Genomic DNA, 20,434 nt, shown 5'->3' with positions numbered 1-20,434 from the left:
CAAAAAAAGATTCTTTTCTTCTCCGAAGTGCAATTGCCTCCCATTTCCCTTGGGCAATTCTTTTAAATATATCAAATGAAATGTAAATAATGTAGCAATGTGACCTCACAATAGGAAGACTTGGACTATTTCTTCTGGATTCTTTTCTTTTCCACCTAAGGGGGTCCCATGTCACTTCTTCCGCTGAATTTTATTTTAATAAAAACATTTCTATGTTTGAAGGTAATTCACTAATCACTCAAGCATGGGTTTCTGCAACAAAAACATAATTTAAATTTAAAATGTTTTATTCTCGGAGACTCTAAGGCTCTGAGTCATAAAAAGAATTATTCTGGGTTAATTCAATCACTCAGTTGACCAAACCAACATAAGTATAAACTGTGGTATGTATTTATTATATATATATAATGTAGAATATATATGTTAAAATTTTGAACTGCATCTCTTAATGAGATGGAGGGAGCTGCATGTTTTCAAATGGTTCATGTGTCTTTGGATGAATATTATGTATTTTCTGAGACTTGGTTCAGAAGGGTTCCCACTCCTGTTTTTGATTTATTGGTGTAGACTGTGAGAAAGCTTGTTTATGTAAGTTCACACATGATAAGGAGAGAGTTTTGCTAGGGCTGTATCCCCCCTCTTTCTCAACTTTTTTTTTTTTTTTTTTAAGGATTTTATTTATTTGAGAGAGAGGAAAGCTCGAGCAGGGGGAGGGGCAGCAGAGGGAGAGAGGGAGAAGCAGCCTCCCAGGAGCAGGGAGCCCGATGTGGGACTGATCCCAGGCCCCGGGATCATGACCTGAGCCGAAGGCAGACCTTAACCCACCGAGCCACCCAGGTGCCCCTTTCTGAACTTCTTTGGAGATTTAAGTCAAAAGCCACGCAGTGATTTATCACCAAAAACAAAATTTAGAAGCTTGACTGGATTAGGTTGTCCTGGGGTGAGATTCCGGGCTCCCTTGGCACTCCCGGCAGGTGAGTGGCCCGGTCCCTCCCCGGCCGCCAGGTGCCCCCTCCCCCTGCTGCAGCCTGGCAGGATGGAGGATGGAGGGCGGGGACGCAGGTGTTCCCGAGTTGGCGGTCCCGAGGCTCAGCTCCTGGCGGCCCCCGCTGCACGGGCGGCGGGCACCAGGCTCCTGGGGACACCGCCCCCTGCGCTTTGGCCTCACCTGCGCGGGGTCCCCGCGGATGCAGGTGTTTGGGCGCTCCCGGTGGGGTTGACGGCGGGGGGTGCCCGGGGGCAGCGGGGTGACCAGGAGGCCACCCCTTCTCTGAAGCGACCCCACGGGGTGGGTCTGCGGAGAGGGTCACAAAGGGGAGGGAGCCACAGCCTGCTGCGCCTGCGCGGACTCGAGCTGGGGGGGCGATCCGACAGCGCATCTCCGGGTGTCCGGCCCCGAGTGGGTTTAGGGGTGTACGCGTGTGGCTGTGGCTGGGATGGGAAGTGATGCACGTACGGGGTGGGGTGTCCGCGGTGCCCGCGCCCCAGCTCCCCGCGCGGCGGCTGCGCACCTCCCGGGCGGTAACCATGGCAACGGGAGCTCCCGCAGAGATGCCCCCACGCCCCGGAGAGTCACCTGCGGGGGCGCCCGGCAGGTGCGGCCCCAGGTGCTGGCACCTGTCGAGCCTCGCGGTCCCGCCTGGCAGCCAGAGGATGCGCGAAGCACGTGGTGCCCTTGGGTGCGAAGGCGCAGGGGGCGGGGCGCTCCCGGATCCGGCCTGGGAAGTGAGCTCCCCACGGCCGAGGGGCAGGGCCTGGGCTGTCCGGTTCTCGGACTCGCGGGGGCTCCTGTTGGGTCCCAGGCGGGTGGGCCAAAGGGGGCCTCCGCGGGTGAAGGGCGCACGGGCTCCCCTTCAGTGGCCGGCGGCTCCCTGGCTTCTGGAAGAGTAGACTTAACCCGAGGGACAGGGCTGGCCTGGCTACCGGGGTTGAACTTGGGGTACCTGTGCTCCCCCCTCCCACCTCTGCTCAGGGATGGAGTGAGGCGGTGGGAGTGGGGGGCGCTGACTGCCTCCATCCTAATCCTCTTTAACCTGAGGAGGTTGGGTCAGACCAGTTTCTATTCATTCATTCGTAACTTTCACTTTTTACAAAGGTTTTCTAAAGTTTTGTTTATTTGTTTGAGAAAGAGAGAGAGAGGATGAGCAAGGAGGGGAGGCAGAGGGAGAGGGAGAGAGGCAGACTCCCTGATGAGCAGGGAGACGACGACTCTGGGCTCCATTCCAAGGACGCTGTGGTCATGAGCCCAAGGCAGCTGCTTCACCGCCGGAGCCCCCCCAGGCGTCCCCATAACCTTTATTAAGTGCAGTGATTCCCGGGTGTGGTCCTGTGACAAGCAGCAGGAGAATCACCTGGGAACTAGTCGGAAATGCGGGTTCCCAGGCCTACTCCAGACCTACGGATCCCAAACGTGTGTGTGCTCAGGCTCACCTGCAGGGGCTCTGACCTGACAGAGCCCTTCTGGGGCACACTCGTGTCTGAAAAGCACGGATCCAGCCTGGCCGTTGTGCTCAGTAGGGGGCAACATGATCCCTTCCCTCAGCGGATCCTGAAACCGGATTTGGAAGGTTCTACGTCTCTGAACTAACAGCATTCACTTGGGGGCTCCATCAAAAATGTGGGGAAACGGGGGATCCCTGGGTGGCTCAGCGGTTTGGCGCCTGCCTTTGGCCCAGGGCACAATCCTGGGGTCCCAGGATCGAGTCCCCCGTCGGGCTCCTGGCATGGAGCCTGCTTCTCCCTCTGCCTGTGTCTCTGCCTCTCTCTCTCTCTCTGTGTGTCTATCACGAATAAATAAATAAAAACTTTAAAAAAATGTGGGGAAACGAATACTCTTTGACCAGTCCCCTAAGGTTCCACGTGGTTATTTCAGTGGAGCAGGGTAAGGAGCCGCTGGAGGAACCCGAGGTGCTGAATTCCTACTTCAGAAGCTGCTGCAAAGGCTTCAGGGGAGTATTGAAGAGGGCAAGGGCGCCGCCTCCTGGTGACAGCATGCAGGGCTGGCTCTAGAAGGGGCGAGGCCGCCTGACAAAGGGGGCTTTCAGTGTCCCAGGCGCACACCCTGTCCCTCTTGAACTGGCCAGTCAGTGCTGGGATGTTCCACCCATTCCTGCCGGCAGCTGGACTCTGGGCTAAATTCAACAAAGGCTTCGCGCCGCCCGACAGCTGTGCGTGGACGCTGCCATCCGTGCTGGGTCACCTCCGTGTGGCTCCAGAATGCAGTGCTCTGCTCTGTTGCAGCCGGAATTTTCTCCTGACTTGTTTTTAGCTGGGCTGATCGTAGAATGAACTTTGTCCAGCAAATTACAACATTAGTTTCCAGTCGTGTCCTGAACTCCCCTGGGGGGTGTCTCTGGGGACCCGCCACGGGGACCTCCGGGGCTGCCCTCCGGAGGCTTCCCGGGCCGCCCCATGGCGGGCACGAGCTTGGGCGCCTCCCGCAGGCTTGCCTCTGGCTCCCCTCCTTTACTATGTCCTATCGTGTCCATGCTGTTACGTAGTCGACGTTTTTCTTTTCATTTTTTTTCGTCTTTCTTTTCAATTAACTCATCTTTTTTTTTTTTTTTAAAGATTTTTTATTTATTTTTATTCATGACAGACACAGAGAGAGGTAGAGAGACGCGGGCAGAGGGAGAAGCAGGCTCCATGCAGGGAGCCGGATGCGGGACTCGATCCCGGGACTCCAGGATCATGCCCCAGGCCGAAGGCAGCGCCAAACCGCTGAGCCACCGGGGCTGCCCCTAACTCATCCTTTTAAAATTTTTTTGAAGATGTTATTTATTCATGAGAGTCACAGAGAATGAAGCAGAGACACAAGCAGAGGGAGAAGCAGGCTCCATGCAGGAAGCCCGATGCGGGACTTGATCCCAGAACCCTGGGATCACGCCCTGAACTGAAGGCAGACAGACGCTCAACCGCTGAGCCACCCAGGGGCCCCTTAACTCATCCTTTTTTACTCAGGTTAATTTTCAGAGGAAATAAATGAGAAATAACGGACATGAATGGAGAATCGGTAGTCGTCACCCCAAACCCGAGGTGATCGTAAAGACAAAGACAAGGCAGAGAAACTGCGCTGGGCCGTTGCACCCCGATAGGCTCGTCTGCGTGGCCTGGGTCCTCTCCGTGCTGGGGCTCGAGGCGTGGAGGGGACGGAAAGCAGCGCGGCTGTGGCGCTGTCCCTGCGCCAGCCCGTCTCTGCGACACCCGTGGGCTGTCCCTGGGCCGGGGCCACTTCGGACCAGTTTTCTTTTTCTTTCTTTCTTTCTTTCTTTCTTTCTTTCTTTCTTTCTTTCTTTCTTTCTTTCTTTCTTTTACTTTCCTTTCTTTTTCTTTCTTTAAAGATTTATTTATTTATTCATGATAGACAGAGAGAGAGAGAGAGAGAGAGAGAGAGAGGCAGAGACACAGGAGGAGGGAGAAGCAGGCCCCATGCCAGGAGCCCAACGCGGGACTCGATCCCGGGACCCCAGGATTGCGCCCTGGGCCAAAGGCAGGCGCGAAACCGCTGAGCCACCCAGGGATCCCCCGGTTTTCATCGTTAGGACCGACCTAGAGACGGACGCTGCTCTTACTTTGGTTTTACAGCGAGGAAATGGCCCAGCGGTTAGCGACTGCCCTGGGGCCGTGCGGCAGTGCCCTAGCGAGTGGGGGGGGGGCGCACAGCTGGGTCCGCGCCCAGGGCCACCCCCACAGCCGCACAAATGGGAAATGTAGCCCCACAGCGGATGAGGACCTGGCCAGAGTCAGAGCTGCTGTGAGCAGGCCGGCTGGCCTGGGCGCTGCCACGGGCGGGGGGGGGGGGGGCACGTTCCTTCTAGTAAAAGTGCTGGAAGCAGGGCCAGGAACACCAGACCGTTGGGGCCAAGGCAGGGCTCCCGCTCCGGGCAGCTGGTCAGGCCACTGCCGCGGGTGGGTTGGGATGGATCCTGGGGCTGGGGGTGGAGACAAGTCACGGGTGGAAGCGGCCCAGGGAGGGGAGAGCGGGACTCGCAGGCGAGGGACACGCGGGGCCTGCCCACCCACCCTTCAAAGGCGGTGTCACGCTGTTACGCTGGGTCTGTTTTCGGGAGCTGCCCTGGACAGGCCCGGAGCCCCCCACTGACCCTGCCCATGGCTACAGCACGGAGCTCCCACCTCCGCATTATCCGGGGAGGCCTCAGGGGGCCGTGCCTGCCCTTCGGTGGGGAGGGCTAACCGCCACCCCAGGGTCACAGCTTGTGAGTGGGGACAGGCTGAGTAGGAGTCGCTCTACAACAAAGCTCCCGCTCTTAGGAAGTGGTTTTGGAGGGATCCCTGGGTGGAACCTGCTTCTCCCTCTGCCTGTGTCTCTGCGTCTCCCTCTCTCTCTCTCAGGAATAAATAAATAAATAAAAATTTTAAAAATATTTTATTTATTCATGAGAGACACAGGCAGAGAGAGAAGCAGGTTCCACGCAGGGAGCCTGACGCGAGACTTGATCCCGGGACTCCAGGATCATGACCTGAGCCCAAGGCAGACTCTTGACTGATTGAGCCACCCAGGCAGCCCCTCCAGGGGGATGATTACGTCTAGAGGCGCACCGGTGTGGGCACTTTCCCCCTCCCCGCCCTCACCCCCACCCCCACTGGTGATGGTCTACTATTTGCTGTGTTTTCATCTTTTTATTTTTTAAAGATTTTATTTATTTATTCGAGAAACAGAGAGAAAGGCCGAGACACAGGCAGAGGCAGAAGCAGGCTCCCTGTAGGGAGCCTGACATGGGACTTGATCCCGGGTCTCCAGGATCCAGCCCTGGGCTCAAGGTGGCGCTAAACCACTGTGCCACCCGGGCTGCCGTGTTTTCATCTTTTTAAAATTATTTTTATTTTCTTGGTTGAACAACGTGGCTTAGAGATTCCGGTTCCCCGTGGGTTCACAAAGGGCCTTGTCCTCCCCTCTGCAGCACCTCTCCCCGCCGGCAGGCCAGCCGGGCCTCCCCGGGTTCGCCAGCGGCCTAAGGGATCAGGAACTGGTCACAGCCTGGGGCCAACCAGTCAGGTCAGGCCGAGAGGACCCCAGCAGGGTCCGCATCTCACAGCCACCACCCGGCAGCCTTCATCCCCGCTGAGCAGCAGCGGCCGGCCTGTGGGCACTGGCATGGGGCAGAGGTCCCTAGCCGGGTCCCTAAAGCCTGCCCTGTGCCTGCCCGCCCCCCCCCCCCCCCCGCCCGAGGGACGAGTCTTTGGGCAGAGGGGCCAGCCCTTCCCGGGTGGGGCCCCCAGCCCCACCCCCACTTCCCAGACCTAAACCTGGGAAGGGTCCCTATTGCCAGCACCCTAATGACTGAGCTGGGGCTGCAGCTGGAGCTGGGGGGACCCTGAGGTCTGTGATCAGGCGAAGAGACAAGGCCCGTCTGTCTGTCCGTGTCCAGCAGACTCAGGCCGTGAGAGGGTAGCTTCTGGAGGCTTCCTGGAAGAGGTGGTCCTGGAAGAACAAGTGCTGTTGGCTGGAGGGAGGGGCGGGGCAGGGTGAGGGCCCCTCGGGTGCAGGGAGGCTGGGAGTGGTGGGAAGCGCGATGGGCAAAGGCTGGCAGGTGTCAGGGTGGGGTGAGCAGGGCCGCTGTGGGAACTGAGGACCCTCAGCTGGCCCCAGGAGGGCGTGCGTGGGTGCAGGTGGGGGTGGGGTGGGGAAGGGCTGGGGGCACTCTCCTGGGCCTGGGTCATGCCACACACACTGCAGACTCAGAAGAGTGGAGGGCCTGAGGGTGCCTCAGTTTCCCCTGGCGCACAGGGAAGGACGGCCACGTTTCTCAGATGAGGGGCAAGTCCTTCGGGCACCGCCCTGGTTCTGCGTGGGATTCAGCGGCCGTGGTGGCCAGCCCACGGGGGGTGGGCTCCCCAGGGCTCTGAGCTCCGTGCTGGGCGTGGGCTCCGGCTCCGGGGCCGATTCTGCAGCCCTTCCTGACCTGGCCTTTGAGGCCCCAACTCTGGGAGCGTGAAACTGGCTTCAGTGGGAGCATTTACACCACAGAGGTGGGCAGAGGCCACAGGGTGGGGCTTGTACTACAGGCTGGAGAGTGGGTTTGCTGGCACGCTTCCGGGGCACCCCCCCCCACCCAGCGCAGAGTCACGTCATCTTCCCGGTTTTGCTGCAGTTTCCTGGCCTGTGAGGTCTGAGCCCACCTCTCAGGTTCCGTGCAGAACCCGAGTGTCCGTGGGTGTGTTTTATAGGCTGGAGGAAACCTCCTGCGTCATTGCCTCCGCCAGAAATCTTGGTCTCCACGAAACCCGAGAGGAAATTGCAGGTAAAGGTATCTGGACCCGTCCATTTAGCCCCAAGTCCACTCTGCCCCCCGGATGTTCTGCCCAGACCCCCGAGGGACCGTCCTAACTGGCCGCCCCTCTTCCTGAGCCCTGGCAGTCCCGTGTTCCTCTGATCATTGGTCTCGAATCAGGCGTGTCCCGTGTCACCTGGCCAGGGGCTCCCTGTGTCCGTGGCAGGCTCATCGTGTACCTGTCCTCGCCTACCGGCCTCCAAGCACCGGCCTCCCTTCTCTTCCATGAACGTGAGGACCAGCCCACCTAGGGGGCTCTCACTCACTCACTCTCCTGCCCTGGGATCCCGTGGCCGGCGCATCCTCATCCAGGTCTCCCGTGGCCCCCTGTCCTCTCCCTGCCCTGACACCTGACCCCGGCTCAGTCATCCCTCACTGATATGTTCAGTTCCTGTTGCCCATTCCCTGTGGCCCCTAAATCACAAACTCCAGGGTGCAGGGCTCAGGCTGCCTGGGTCACTGCGGATCCCCAGAGCCCAGACCAGGGCCTGACCCCGAGCAGGCTCCCACTGTGTGGTCGGGGAAGGAACGTGTGCATGATGTGCTTCTGCTCGGGCTGGAGGGTCACGACACCCCAGGGCAGAAGCAAGGTGGGGCTGTCACACAGCAAGCTGAGTCCACCTGTGTCCCAGGACCCCTGCCACCTGGGCTGTCCCTGCACACCTGACCCCCATGGCTTCAGAGTTCTCGCTTGTCCCTGGTGGAGCATGGAGGGCTTGCAGGCAGGCAGGGAGGAGGCTGCGGAGGGTTCGGGTCTCATGGGCCCCACTGCTCTGGGAAGACCTGCTCCAAGCCTAGGGCAGAGCGGCTGGAGGGGGCCTGCGGGGGTTCCCGAGGACTGACGCCTCTCTGCCAAGGTGTGTGGGGGCCCAGGTCAGCAGTGGGGGCGCCAGGCTGGAGCAGCAGGGAGCACCGGCCCATCCTCCCCTCCACCTCCTGGGCTTCTGACCTGGAGCGATGGGCATTATGCGACCTTGGCCAGAAGAATCACAGCCACCAGCATTCCCATCACCAAGGGGGGCTGGCCACTTGGAAGGAGGGCAGACCCTGAGGAAATTCAGAGCATCCAGTGAATGAGAGAAGTGGGAGCATGTCCCTCACCCTCCACGAGCCCCCTGACCTCGGCCCTCACCAAGGCCCCTCCCCTGCTGAGCAGGGCCTGCACACCTCCAGCCGGGCCCCCACTGGGGTCTGCCATTCATCAGCTCCCAGGTGACCTGTGCCCCTGGGGATGGGCTGGCGTGGCCATAAGGGCGTGTTGGGGGGAGGCCGATAGAGGAAGACCCGGAAGGAGCCCTCACATGGCCACGCAGGAGAGCAGGTGCCCCGCAGTGGACTTCCCCCGGGGCCTGTCCTGGGGGCAACCACCTGCCTCTTTGGCCCGCCGTGTCTGCAGCCTCACAAGGCTGCTCACATCCACCTGCTGTCCCCGCTCTGCTGCCGGGACACATGGAGTGCGCTGTTGGGTGTCAGGCCCGAGATGTGCCCAGAGTCCGGGACCGGGAAAGAAAAGGCCCCACGCAGCCGTCTGCGCTGCCTGGTGGCGGGCCGGCGGCACCTTACCTGCGGGGGTGCTGGCCGTCCTGCTGCTGGTTCCCGGGAGCGTGGGCGGCGGGGTGCTGACGGGCCGGTTGCTGGTTTCCTGAATCATGGGCAGCAGTGTGCTCAGGAGCCCATCGTTGGCCTCGGGCACGATGCCCAGCAGTTTGCACATGAGCTCGTACACGTGGACGCTCTCGAACGGCTCCACCTCCAGGCCTCTCTTGAAGTTGGGGCCCACGGCCCGGAAGATGGTCTTCATGTCCATGACGTCGTTGTGAAAACCGTGCTCCCCCTTGTTAAACTGGACGTTCACTCTCTGCCGGGGAGGGAAGGCCCTGAGCCTTTGCAGGGACTCTCCACCCACCCGCCCTCTCTGCCAGCAGCACCCCTGCGGGGGCAGAGGACCCCTGGCAGGGGGTTACACGTGGGGGCAGAAAGGTTTCTCTGAATCTTGAGCCCCAAAAGATCCCTGGCCCCAGGGAGGGCCCCTCGGGGAAGACTAGGTGCTGACCCCAAGCACACGGGGAGGAGCTATGAGCACAGGGCGCCTGTGCACGCCAGCGCTCCCTTTCCCGGTCCCGACGCCCAGCCTGCATCTCCTCGGGGGTCCCTCGGCTCTCGGCGGACGGCACAGTGGCCCCCTCGCCCTCGCTTCTCTCTGGTTTCTTATGGCCAGTCTCCCCACACATACGCACAAGTGACCGTGCACACGCCCACACGCAAACCTCACGCATTCACACACATGTACACTGTGTACGTGCACACACGCTCCTATTGCATCATGACGGGTGTGTCCCTCTGGGGGCCAATGCTGCTCAAACCGGGGACGCGTGAGAAATGGGGGGAGGGGCGCTTTTTACAGAAATGGAGAGAGGCCCAGCAGCCCAGGGAAGGAGCCCGCGCCCCACCCGGAGCCCCGGCCGGGGCAGGCAGCTCACCCCGTGGATGACGTAGCCGGGGTCACTGTACATGAGCAGGGGGGTGATCCTGGGGTTCCTGGCGTAGTGGAGGGACGTGGGGAAGGACTCCTTCTTGTAGACGTGGAGCTTGGGGTGGGCATCCTTGATGAGCCCGTACACCTTCTCCAGCATCCCCTCCTTGGGGAGCAGCATCCCATTTGGCCCGTAGTCCAGGAGCTCAAACTCGATGTCCTTGAAGTTAAAGTTGGGGAACTTGTGGAACTCCACCAGGTCCGGGGCGGTCTTGTTGACGGTGCTCATGCCGTGGTCGGACGTGACAATCAGGTTGAGGCTGTCCTCCAGGCCACTCCTCCTGATGCTGTCACGGAGGTAGCCCACCGTCCTGTCCACCTGCATCACCATGTCCTTCCTCTGCTGGGACTCGGGGCCGTACTTGTGGCCCGTGGAGTCGGGCTCCCCAAAGTAGAGCGTGACCAGGTCCAGCCCCTCCTCCGTGAACCACTTCATCACCGTGTCGATGTTGGCCTTCCATTCCGCCTCATCTTTGTAGTTGTGCAGAGCGCCTTCCTTCCGGCTCAGCGTCACCGCCAGGCCTTGGTAGGTGACATTCCCGCCAGGGTAGAAGAAGGAGCCCGTCCGCAAGCCCTGCCCAGGAAGGCGGCGGCCGTAAGCCCACAGGCGCCCTGGGGCTCGCCCCTGCCTGTCCCTGCCGCTGTCACACAGCCCCCAGCCCGCCCACTTCTCCTCCTGCTCACTCACAGTCCCGCTCCCCCCGCGGGCACCCCCTTCTTTTTGGGAAGGCCTTTCGTAAGTCTTATATTATATTCCCAGGGCCGGTACTGATTGTGTGGAAGAGCGAGCCGGTGCCCAGTGGACTCAGCACTAGTGAGATAATGGATATAATAGTGCCCTCAGATACGCAGTGTCCCCATCGTCACCATGGCCCTGGGTCCTCGCCCCAAGGCCGAGCTGCCCAGACCGCCCTCCCCTTCTGGCCTGGAGCCCTAATATGCGTCTCCCTATTATGGTTTGGTCTCGTCCAGACCCTGCCACCCCTGTCCCCTCGCCTGCCCTTCCAGCCTTCAGCCTGGCCATCCATCTGTCTTGCCCATAAATCGATGGCTGCGTTATTTACAGATCCATCTGTCCTTTCCGCCCCACGTCCGTGCTCGCCCTGTCTGCGTGTCCGCTCCCCAGCTGCCCTGCTGTGTGGACCGAGCACCGCGAGATGCCAGGCTCCCAGCTCCTGCGAGCGAGCCCGATGTCCAGGTGGCTCCTTGCAGGGTGAAGGACTCCGACCTGAGTGGACGCCCTGCCTAGAGGGTGGCGGTAGGCTCCGAAGTTCACTCTGCTCGTCTTGGAAACCTCCGCTTGACCCCGTCGATGAGAAGCCACACCTCTGGGGCCAGAAACCCCCAGAGCGCTGCGGGATGGAGGGGTTCTGGGGCGCAGCCCCACAACCCACCTCTACCTTATCTCTGGCCTGCTGGAAGTCGGCTGCCCAGCCCGGGGAGGGATCCAGAAAGGGGAAGGCAGGAAGCTGTTTTATCATTACCTGCCCCCCCCCCTTTTTAAAGATTTATGTATTTATTCAGAGAGAGAGAGAGAGAGAGAGAGAGAGAGAGGCAGAGACACAGGCAGGGGGAGAAGCAGGCTCCATGCAGGGAGCCCGACGTGGGACTCGATCCCGGGTCTCCAGGATCACACCCCGGGCTGTGGGTGGCGCTAAACCGCTGTGCCACCAGGGCTGCCCGTTACCCGCCTTTTTGTTGGGTGAGGTTATTTTTCCGGGTGGACCGGACCCCCTTCTCCCAGAGCCAGCGGCCCAGGGCTGCGGAGAAGATGCTGCCCGTGGTGGATGCTCCTCAGCACCTGGCACCGCCCCCGCCCTCAGGGACCCACTTAGCACCCCTCTCTGCCGGGAGCCCAGGACTCGGGTGGGGGAAAGGCCTGCGTGGGCCTCACGAGGTCTCATGGCCTTTCTGGGCCAGGTCCTTCCTGTCCCCCGTCCCCGGACCGCCGTCCGTTACCTGCTTCTGGGCTGTGATCCAGATGGGCAGGCTGCCGTTGTCCCACCACCGCTGGATGCCCAGCGTGGCGTGGTAGGGCAGCTTCACCTTGCTGGTGGTGTTGTAGAACATGTTGTGCACCACCCCGTGGTTCTCGATGTATTTGCCTGCGGGGAGGAGACACGAGGGGAGGGAGGAGGTGGTGGGAGGGACGGGGCAGGCTTTCTCACACGCTGCCCTGCTGGTGGGAGCCCATGTTCCTCCCTCGGGGGTTGCGGGCACCCCTCCCCAGCCCTGAGGTAGGTCCTGCTTGCGGGGATGTCATTGGCAGCCTCGTGGCTTTCGGCAAAGCCCTGGAGCGACCCAGGTGGCCGGCAGGAGGGAACGGATGAAACAGTCACGGCCCAGCCACACAGCAGAAGCCCAGACGCACCAGGGGAGTTCCACCCACGAGATATGGTCTAAAAATTCACTTCTAGCTATGAGAGGAGTGGGGCTGAAGTGTGGGCCCCCTTCCCCCATCCGGGACCTATTAAGGAAACAGGTGCAACACAGGACAGAGGACCAGATGTGGCAGCGGGGGCGGGGGGCATGGTCACAGAACACTGGCATGAGGATGAGCCCTCTGGACAGAACAGGGTCCCTCCTCTTGCCCCCCAAGGCTCCGTCCAACCCGGAGCCTCAGCAGGTAACCTTGCTTAGAAATAGGGTCTTTGCAGATGTGACTAGTTAGGTTAGGATGAGGACCCTACGTCTCTGGATGAGCATCCTCACAAGACGAGGAGAGACACGCGGGAGGAAGACAGCCCACGGGGTTGGAGGGACAGACCACGGGAGCTGGGAGCGGCAGGAAGGGTCCCCTAGTGTCTCCAAAGGGAGCGCGGCCCTGCTGACACCACACCCTAGACCTCCAGGAGCGATGGGGGGTTTGAGGGGTTTGAGGGCATCCGAGGGCTGCAGGCTCATCTCTCCCACCTGTCTGGAACCCGGCCACACTCACTTCCTCCAGGACCCGCCCGGGGTTGTCACCTTGGTTGGGGTCACCGTTTAAAATGAGACCACTGGGCAGTTTTATGGCTTGTGTATGATCCCACCGACGGTAAGGCCTGCTGACAATCCCCCTTGGCCGTGCTGTGTCTCCCCGGAGACAGCGTGTCCCCCGCCCCTGTCACCTTTGTCCCTGTGGGCCCCCGGGGGACAGGGCTCTGTGCAGATGGGGGGGGGGTTTCCTTCCTCGGGTTGCTCAACCCTCTCCCTGCCCCAGGCCCCACCCCGAGGCCCATGCTCACCGGTGACCAGGGTGAAGTGGCAGGGGCTGGTCATGGTGACGAAGGCCGGGGTCATGTAGCGGGCCTTCACCCCGTCCAGCGCCATGGCGTCCAGGTTCGGGGTGTGCACGTCCTGGTCGTAGTTCCAGCGGAAACCGTCAAAGGACACCAGCAACAGCTTGTTGCGGGCGCCCTTCCTGCCCACCGGAGCCCCTGCTCCCGGAGCCAGGAGGGCGGCCAGAGCCAGGCCCAGGAGGACCGCCAGGCGCCCCATGATGGGCCTTCCAGACACCAAGGCGTCCGGGGTGGTTCCTGCGGAGGAGCAAAGTCTCAGGGTCAGGCAGGCCAGACTTACCCCGTCCGTGCCTCTTTGAACACGAGACCGCACGTACCTGCTTCTCCGAAGCAGCCCAGGCCGCGGCGTGCCTGCCACCCCGGCCCAGCCCTCGCGCATCTCCCTTTATTGCCAGCAGAGCCTTCTGGGCCGGGTGCTCCTCCCCCCAGTGCACCTGTGTCCTCACGGGGAGGACGGACACCAGCCCGCAGGCCTGTCCCCAGTCCACCTCTCCCAGCGCCGCTCGGCCCTGTGCCCTGCTCGCCCTGACCCCAGAGCACTGGGAGGGGCCCCCTCCAGCTTGTACGTCCGGGAGAGCTCTGGGGCACATGGGTCTCTGACCTGCCCGGGTCAGGGCTAGCAGGTGGGCTTCCCAAGACCTGGGAGCTAAGGGCCAGCCGCTCAGCCCAAGGCTGGCCTTGTCGGCGGGAGCCCCAGCTAGGGTGGGCGCCCTTCCCCGCCCCACCCATGAAGGGGCATCCTGGGATGGGGCGGGACAGCTCCAGCCTGCTGGCCGGGATTAGTGCCCCTGCACCTGCCTCCTTGGGTCCAGGGGAAGCTCAGAGAGCACGTGGGGGGTGAGGGGGCCTCACTGTGGACTTCATCGATGAGGCGGTCAGACGAGGGGGCTGCCCCGTTTCCCATGCTCATGGGGGTGGGTGTGTGCGGGAAAGGACCCTGAGTTCAGGGTCGCAGCCCCCTCCCCCCGTCTCTGATTCTGTCCCTCTCCCTCTCACAGAACCCACGAAGTGAGTCAGGCACGGCAGAAGTAGGAGGTGTTTGATGGCTCAATGATATATTGCCTGATTCTTGAAATATCTTCTAATTCCTTTCTTAAGAGCTGTTTTTTAAAACAGGATACTTACTTGTGAAACTGTTTCTAATCCTTGCTTCGAAAACTTCTTTTTACACCAGGTTTTATTTATTCATGAGAGACACAGAGAGAGAGGCAGAGACACAGGCAGAGGGAGAAGCAGACTCCATGCAGGGAGACCGACGTGGGACTCGATCCCAGGACTCCAGGATCACACCCTGGGCCGAAGGCAGATGCTCAACCCTGAGCCACCCAAGTGTCCCTGATTCTTAAATTCAAATGGATTTTACTCTCTATGGAAGATAGAGATGCATCCGCGAATGATGCAGCAGCGAATGAGACAGACCCTGCTGGTGAATAAGTAAACCAGTGAAATAGTGAGGCTGGGGAGGGACAGCACCCGGGTGGTGGCCGGAGTGGAGAGGAGGAGGTGAGCAGGGGCAGGGGCCTGGTGGGCGGTGGCACCTCCAGGGTCTGACATTCTTATGAGGGGCCGAGGCGGGGGAGGGGGGAAGCCAAGGAAATGACAAAACCTGATCTAATGTTTTGTTTTTTAATCTGTCAATTAGCTTATTTTTAAAATAAAGTTCGGTGGGGCATGCCTGGGTGACTCAGTCAGTTAGGCATCTGCCTTCGGGCTCAGGGCGTGACCCCTGGGTCCAGGAATGGGGATTGGGTCCGCATCCGGCTCCCCGTAGGGCACCTGCTTCTCCCTCGGCCTGGGTCTCTGCCTCTCTGTGTGTCTCTCAGGAGTAAATAAGTAAAATCTTTTAAATAAATAAAAAAATAAATAAATAAACAAATAAACTGTATTTTATTATTTTTTTAAAATTTTTATTTGTTTATGATAGTCACACAGAGAGAGAGAGAGGCAGAGACAGGCAGAAGGAGAAGCAGGCTCCATGCACCGGGAGCCTGACGTGGGATTCGATCCCGGGTCTCCAGGATTGCGCCCTGGGCCAAAGGCAGGCGCCAAACCGCTGCACCACCCAGGGATCCCCTGTATTTTATTTTTTAAAAATATTTTATTTATTCATGAGAGACACAGAGAGAGAAGCAGAGACCCAGGCAGAGGGAGAAGCAGGCGCCCTGTGGGGAGCCCAACGTGGGACTGATCCCGGGACCCCGGGGTCACGCCCTGAGCCCCTGAGCCTGAAGGCAGATGCTCAACCACGGCGCCAGCAGGCGTCCCTAACCTATTTTTAGAGCCTGTGAGGCGGGAGTGGGGCGAGGGGCAGAGGGAGAGAGACTCAGGGCGACTCCCGCAGACCAGAGCAGACCAGAGCCGGGGTGGGGGGTGATGGGGGAGCAAGCATCCCACCGGGGCCACATCCCAGGAGCTGCTCCCACGCAGGTGTCCAGGCGCTGGTACGTCCTGCTTTAACTTCCCCTCCTCTGTGGACCTGCGAGGGGCCCAGCCTTGTGACTTCGGCTGCAGCAAGCAGGTGTTCTCGTCAAGCGCTCCCCAGCTCACGGGGCTGCGGGGCCGGCAGAGCCTCCCGAGGGGTGGCCCGGGGACCACCGGTGCAGATTATTGTCCCCCCCCCCCCCCCCGGACCTGCTGAAACACACCCTGCGAGGAGGGCACCGCAGCTGCAGCCCGGGACAGGGAACCGCTCGGGCTCCTAAAACCAGCGTGGGCGGGTGGGGGCGGGGCGGGCACGTGGTGGGCCAGGGCACAGCAGGTGCAGGAGGGCGGCGGGGCGGAGGCCTCCCTCCACGGCCCCACGCCGCGGGGCGCCAGCTCCACGGCAGGACCCGGCAGCTGCGTCCGAGGGGCGGCAGGTGCGCTGGGAGAGGACACATTTACACGGGGTCGGGGGAGGGGCCAGGAAGGCTGCTCGGAGGCCCAGGGGGCAGATAGGCCCAGGCTGCAGAGTGGGCAAGGAAGCCTTCCAGGTCGGGGCGACGTGCAGGTGAAGGGCCGCCGGGGATCGCCAGGGCGGTGAGGCGGAGGAGGGGCGAGGTCCAGGGAAGGCAGAGGGGCAGGCCGGGGGGAGCCCGAGCCGAGGCTAGTAGCCTTCCAGAATAAGATGGCTGCCACGGATGAAGACTACATTTCCCAGCACCCCCTTCAGCGAGGGGCGCCATGTGACTCCGTTCTGGCCAATGGGGAGAAAGGCAAGTGTCACGTGACAACCCCAGCCTCTTCCTCGTGGAGTCTGGCTCCCGCCGCTCTCTGCCGCTGCGGGGTGGCGGGGGCCCGCGGTGGACGGGGAGGGCTCCGGGGCGGCGCGGGCGGGCGCCGAGGGGGCAGACGTGCACGCTCCCCGTCTTGCTTGTGTCCTCGTCGGGGTGTTCCGTGGGGCTCAGCAGGGCCCGCCCCGGGCTCCGGAGGCCTTCCCGGGTTTAAGTAGGGAGGTGACCTGAAATGCGGGGTTGGCAGGTGCGTGGAGGGGTTGGCAGGTGCGTGCGGGGTTGGCAGGTGCGTGGAGGGGTTGGCAGGTGCGTGCGGGGTTGGCAGGTGCGTGCGGGGTTAAGGTGCGTGCAGGGGTTGGCAGGTGCGTGCGGGGTTGGCAGGTGCGTGGAGGGGTTGGCAGGTGCGTGCGGGGTTGGCAGGTGAGTGCGGGATTGGAAGGTGCGTTCGGGGTTGGCAGGTGCGTGCGGAGTTGGCAGGTGCCTGAGGGGGTTGGCAGGTGCCTGCGGGATTGGCAGGTGAGTGCAGGGGTGCGGGTGGCGAGTCCCGGGTGACCTGTTCTCCCTGCGCATGTTCTGCTGGTCCCCATGTGTGGGGGCGGCGGGGTCCAAGCGTCCTGCTCACCCTCCCTGCGTGGGCCCGGCCTGGAGATGGGGGGAGAGGTCGGCTCCCCTGGCCTCCACGTCTCAGGCGGCCTTCCTGTCTGTGTCTCTGTATCTCCTTCGTGGCTCACCCTCCATCGAGTTCCTTTTCCTTCCAGGGACCCCGAGAGCACCTCAACCAAGAGGGTGCTGCAGGGCATTTCCCGTTGACCAAGCCCTGGCTTTGACCATGGTCTCCATCAAGCTTCGAGGAGGTTCTGGAAGGCAGGTGTTAGTAATACCCTCACTGTCTGTGTGGGGAAACCGAGGGAGAGAGGTTGCAGGTCACGGAGCAAATGGAGGAGCCCACACTTGGACCTAGACTCCAGGACCCTGCTTTGAACCACTTTTAAATGCCACCAGTGTACTGGCCGCTCAGGACCGTGTCGTGGGGCTCTGGGGCTGTGAATATGGTGGGACCGCTGACTTTTCCCTTTTACGCTCATATTACTTCTTTGGGGGTGCACCTGCTAGGAAGGGGTCCTTGGACAAGGATGGGAAGGCTGCTGGGTCCTTACAGTCGTGTTGCTGTCGGGAACCACCAGCTGTGACTTGTCCTATCTCCTCTGCCCCACGGTATCCATTGGGTTTTGTTTTGCTTTAAATTTTATCTATTGATGAGACAGAGAGAGAGAGAGGCGGAGACACAGGCAGAGGGAGAAGCAGGCCCCATGCAGGGAGCCCGACGTGGGACTCGATCCCGGGACCCCAGGATCACACCCTGGGCGGAAGGCAGACGCTAAACCGCTGAGCCACCGGGGCTGCCCAGGTTTTGTTTTTTATTCCTTTGTGTGCTCACCAGGGGTGTAGTGATGCCTGAAGCGCTACCCCAGAGAGGCTGGGAGGTTCTCCGTGTCACACTTCTTATTTCTGCTCCCCGTTGGTCATCTCCGACCCTTGGCCGGGAGGTCCCCACGCTCATGGAATCTTAGGGCTTAATCGGCTCTGTATGTCTTTGGCAGCTCTGGAATCTATAGCGTGTGATCTTTTTCATGGGCATTTACCATTTATCTTTGTCGCTCGGGACTTCCCACCTCTTGCACACTGGTCATTGTTCAGGTAGAGGGAGACCTGACGACCCCTGAAGACAGGACTTGCCGTATTGTTCATTGTCAGGTTCCCCAGAGCCTGGCACAGTGGCCAGCCCAGGGAGGCGCTCAACCTGTATTTGTTGGATGAATAAATACGCTTCGAAGGGAAATTTGTGCAAATATCTTTGGTACTTTTGGTTAGGGAAGACATTGTTAGAAATCAACCCTTTATTCGATAATGATCTTAGGTTTATGGAGACATTGCTAAGGTGGTCGAGTGCCTTCCTCCCCCGGGCCGGGTTTCCTTCCCTCCTCCAAGGTGTATTCGCACGACACGCGAGCAGTATCGGGGAGTTCTTACTCTATTCAGTATCAACACGGCCCTATTCTGCTCAGAGTTCCTCAGGGCCCTACCGCCCTGGCTCTGTTCCAGGATCCCATTAGGTCATCACCAGGTCTCCTGGGTTCTTGGCCGTGACAGTTTCTCGGACTCTCCTTGTTTTTTGATGACCTTGACGGTTCAGAGGAGTGCTGGGCAGGCGTTTTGTAGAATGTCCCTCAGTTGAAATTATCTTTTCTTTTTCTCTTGATTAGACCGGGTGGGGGGTGGGGTTATGGGTTTTTGGGAGGAAGGGCACAGAGATAAAAAGCCTCATTCCCATTATATCATATCAAGGGTACATCCTATCAACATGACTCATCACTGCTGCTGTGGCCTTGATCCCCTGGCCAAGATGGTGTCACCAGGCCTCTCCGCGGGGCAGCCACTCTTTCTTGCCCTCTCTCTTCTTTGGAAGGATGGTTGTGTGCCACCCCCTCTTCAGGAGTTGAGGGGTCATGCTCCACCTCTGTGGGGGCCGAGTATCTACGGGCATTGGAATTCTGAGCAGATTTGTCTCTTCTCCTTGTTTATTCATCTGTTCAATAATTGATACCAGTATGTAACCCACTGCCACCTGATTGATTTTGTTGCTCTGATTGCTCCATCTCTGGCCACCGGGAGCTCTCTCCGTTGGCGCCTGGATCCCTTTGTCATGCCCGTCGCCTTGTTCCTTGACCCCAGGACGCACCAGGCTCCTCTCAGTGTATTCGTTTCTCAAGGGGCCTGGTTCCTTTTGTTGGCAGGGGATATTAGGGACCGAGAGCTGGGTGTGACAAGCGACAGCGCCGTCGTTTCTGGCCATGAGCGAGGCTCTGTCCCCATCTGGTGTGGTGCCTGGCACACAGTAGGCACGAAGGCAAGAAGGCATGGGTGGCACGAGCAGCATCTGGACTCTGACAGATCTCGTGGCTTCTCCTTTGCCTCTATGCAGCAGTTATAGTGGTTTCTCCAAACCAGGAATCCTTGTCTCCCCATCTGCCCCCCCTCCCCGGCCCCATGTAGCCCCTGGGCTGGTGCTGCCTGCCAGGGAGATGCTCTGGTGGGGGGGCTGGGCACACGGGTGGGCGCTCCAGCTGTGGGCTGTCCCCTCTGCTGGGGGAGTGTGGAAGTCCTGAGCCCACCCTCTCCATTTCCACGGTGACAAGTGGCAAATGTGGGTCTAACGGTCTCCCTCGATGCCCGGTCCATGCCCATTGGGAAGGAAAGCAGTGGTGTCGCTGACGCACTATTGGCTTTTGGGGGGCGCTGAATGGAGAGCAGCCTGATTTGGTGTTAAGCTGCCTTCAGGAGGGACGGGAACACAGAGTTTGAGCAGATGACCTTTCCCAAACCGCCCCGGGTGTGGCCGTGCCATCCTGGGAGGCGGTCCCTGGGCACCCCCGCTGGGGCTGCATTGGGTGCTTCATCCTTGTGTCCTGGGGAGGCCTGAGCCGTTGAGCCCGGGACTGGTGTCCGGGGGGCAGTGGGAGGCCAGACCGGCCTGGGCTCGGCAGGTGTGCCGCCAGGAGGCCCCACCGTCTTTGTGACCAGGTGGGGTCCCTGTGGGGGGGAGACAGTGGCCCAAGGCTGGGGAGAGTCCGCCTCCCAAGGAGAAGTCCGCCTCCTCCACTCCCTCTGCTAGAGAGAGGAGCAGACCCCCCACGGTGAGCGCCCTCCTGTCGCTGTCGGGGGAGGTGGTCACCCCCTACCCCTGCCACCCCGGCGGCTGGGACCTGCCTGGTGGTTCCCGATGACAGGGGCCTGACCCGACCTTCACGACGGCGGGATTTTATTAGTGCGACGAGGATCCACTTTATCAATTGCTGCGCCTTTTATTACCACTCAGGAGCTTTATCTCAGCAGCCACCTCGCCTCCAGCTAAATGAGGATTAATATTTTAACAGGATTATGTGCTGTGGGTTAGCAGTACTCCCTGGGGACACCGGGGGCTCCCCTCCCTCGCGGCCTCTCCCCTTCCCCCCAGGCCTCCCTCCTGGCGTGCAGGGAGGTGGTGTCCTGAGGTCGGGGAGCTGGGGCCACCTGGCTCTGGACTCCAGGATGGGGGGTGGGAGGGAGGGCCCTGTT

At 60.6% G+C, this 20,434-nt stretch overlaps 1 protein-coding gene across 2 annotated transcripts; it reads right to left on the bottom strand.

The window, feature by feature from the left end:
- Window positions 1-6,157: 6,157 nt before the first annotated feature.
- Window positions 6,158-13,450, bottom strand: ENPP7 (ectonucleotide pyrophosphatase/phosphodiesterase 7). Of its 2 annotated transcripts, XM_041726115.1 has the most exons (7): window positions 13,424-13,450; window positions 13,053-13,343; window positions 11,785-11,930; window positions 9,773-10,399; window positions 8,856-9,150; window positions 8,242-8,339; window positions 6,158-6,442 (listed from the first exon to the last, which is right to left on the bottom strand). In XM_041726115.1, exons 2-6 carry the CDS (start codon window positions 13,303-13,305, stop codon window positions 8,257-8,259), a joined length of 1,404 nt encoding a protein of 467 aa, XP_041582049.1. In that variant the 5' UTR covers window positions 13,306-13,343; window positions 13,424-13,450; the 3' UTR covers window positions 6,158-6,442; window positions 8,242-8,256. The 2 variants fall into 2 exon arrangements, with proteins under 2 accessions (XP_041582049.1, XP_041582048.1); XM_041726114.1 differs by lacking the exon at window positions 6,158-6,442 and having other exon boundaries at window positions 6,645-8,339.
- Window positions 13,451-20,434: the final 6,984 nt, after the last annotated feature.

This window comes from Vulpes lagopus, chromosome 12, assembly GCF_018345385.1.
Source record: "Vulpes lagopus strain Blue_001 chromosome 12, ASM1834538v1, whole genome shotgun sequence".
Taxonomy (NCBI): domain Eukaryota; kingdom Metazoa; phylum Chordata; class Mammalia; order Carnivora; family Canidae; genus Vulpes; species Vulpes lagopus.
The sequence above is the reverse complement of the archived record's forward strand: the minus strand, read 5'-3'. Positions and strand labels throughout refer to the sequence as shown.

Excerpts from the sequence above, each read along its gene's own strand:
- ENPP7 (XM_041726115.1), bottom strand. The coding sequence starts at position 13,305 with ATGGGGCGCCTGGCGGTCCTCCTGGGCCTGGCTCTGGCCGCCCTCCTG. Across the intron at positions 11,931-13,052 it reads CCACTTCACCCTGGTCACCG|GCAAATACATCGAGAACCAC; the intron begins GTGAGCATGGGC and ends TCCTCCCCGCAG. Across the intron at positions 9,151-9,772 it reads CCGGCTACGTCATCCACGGG|AGAGTGAACGTCCAGTTTAA; the intron begins GTGAGCTGCCTG and ends CCTCCCCGGCAG.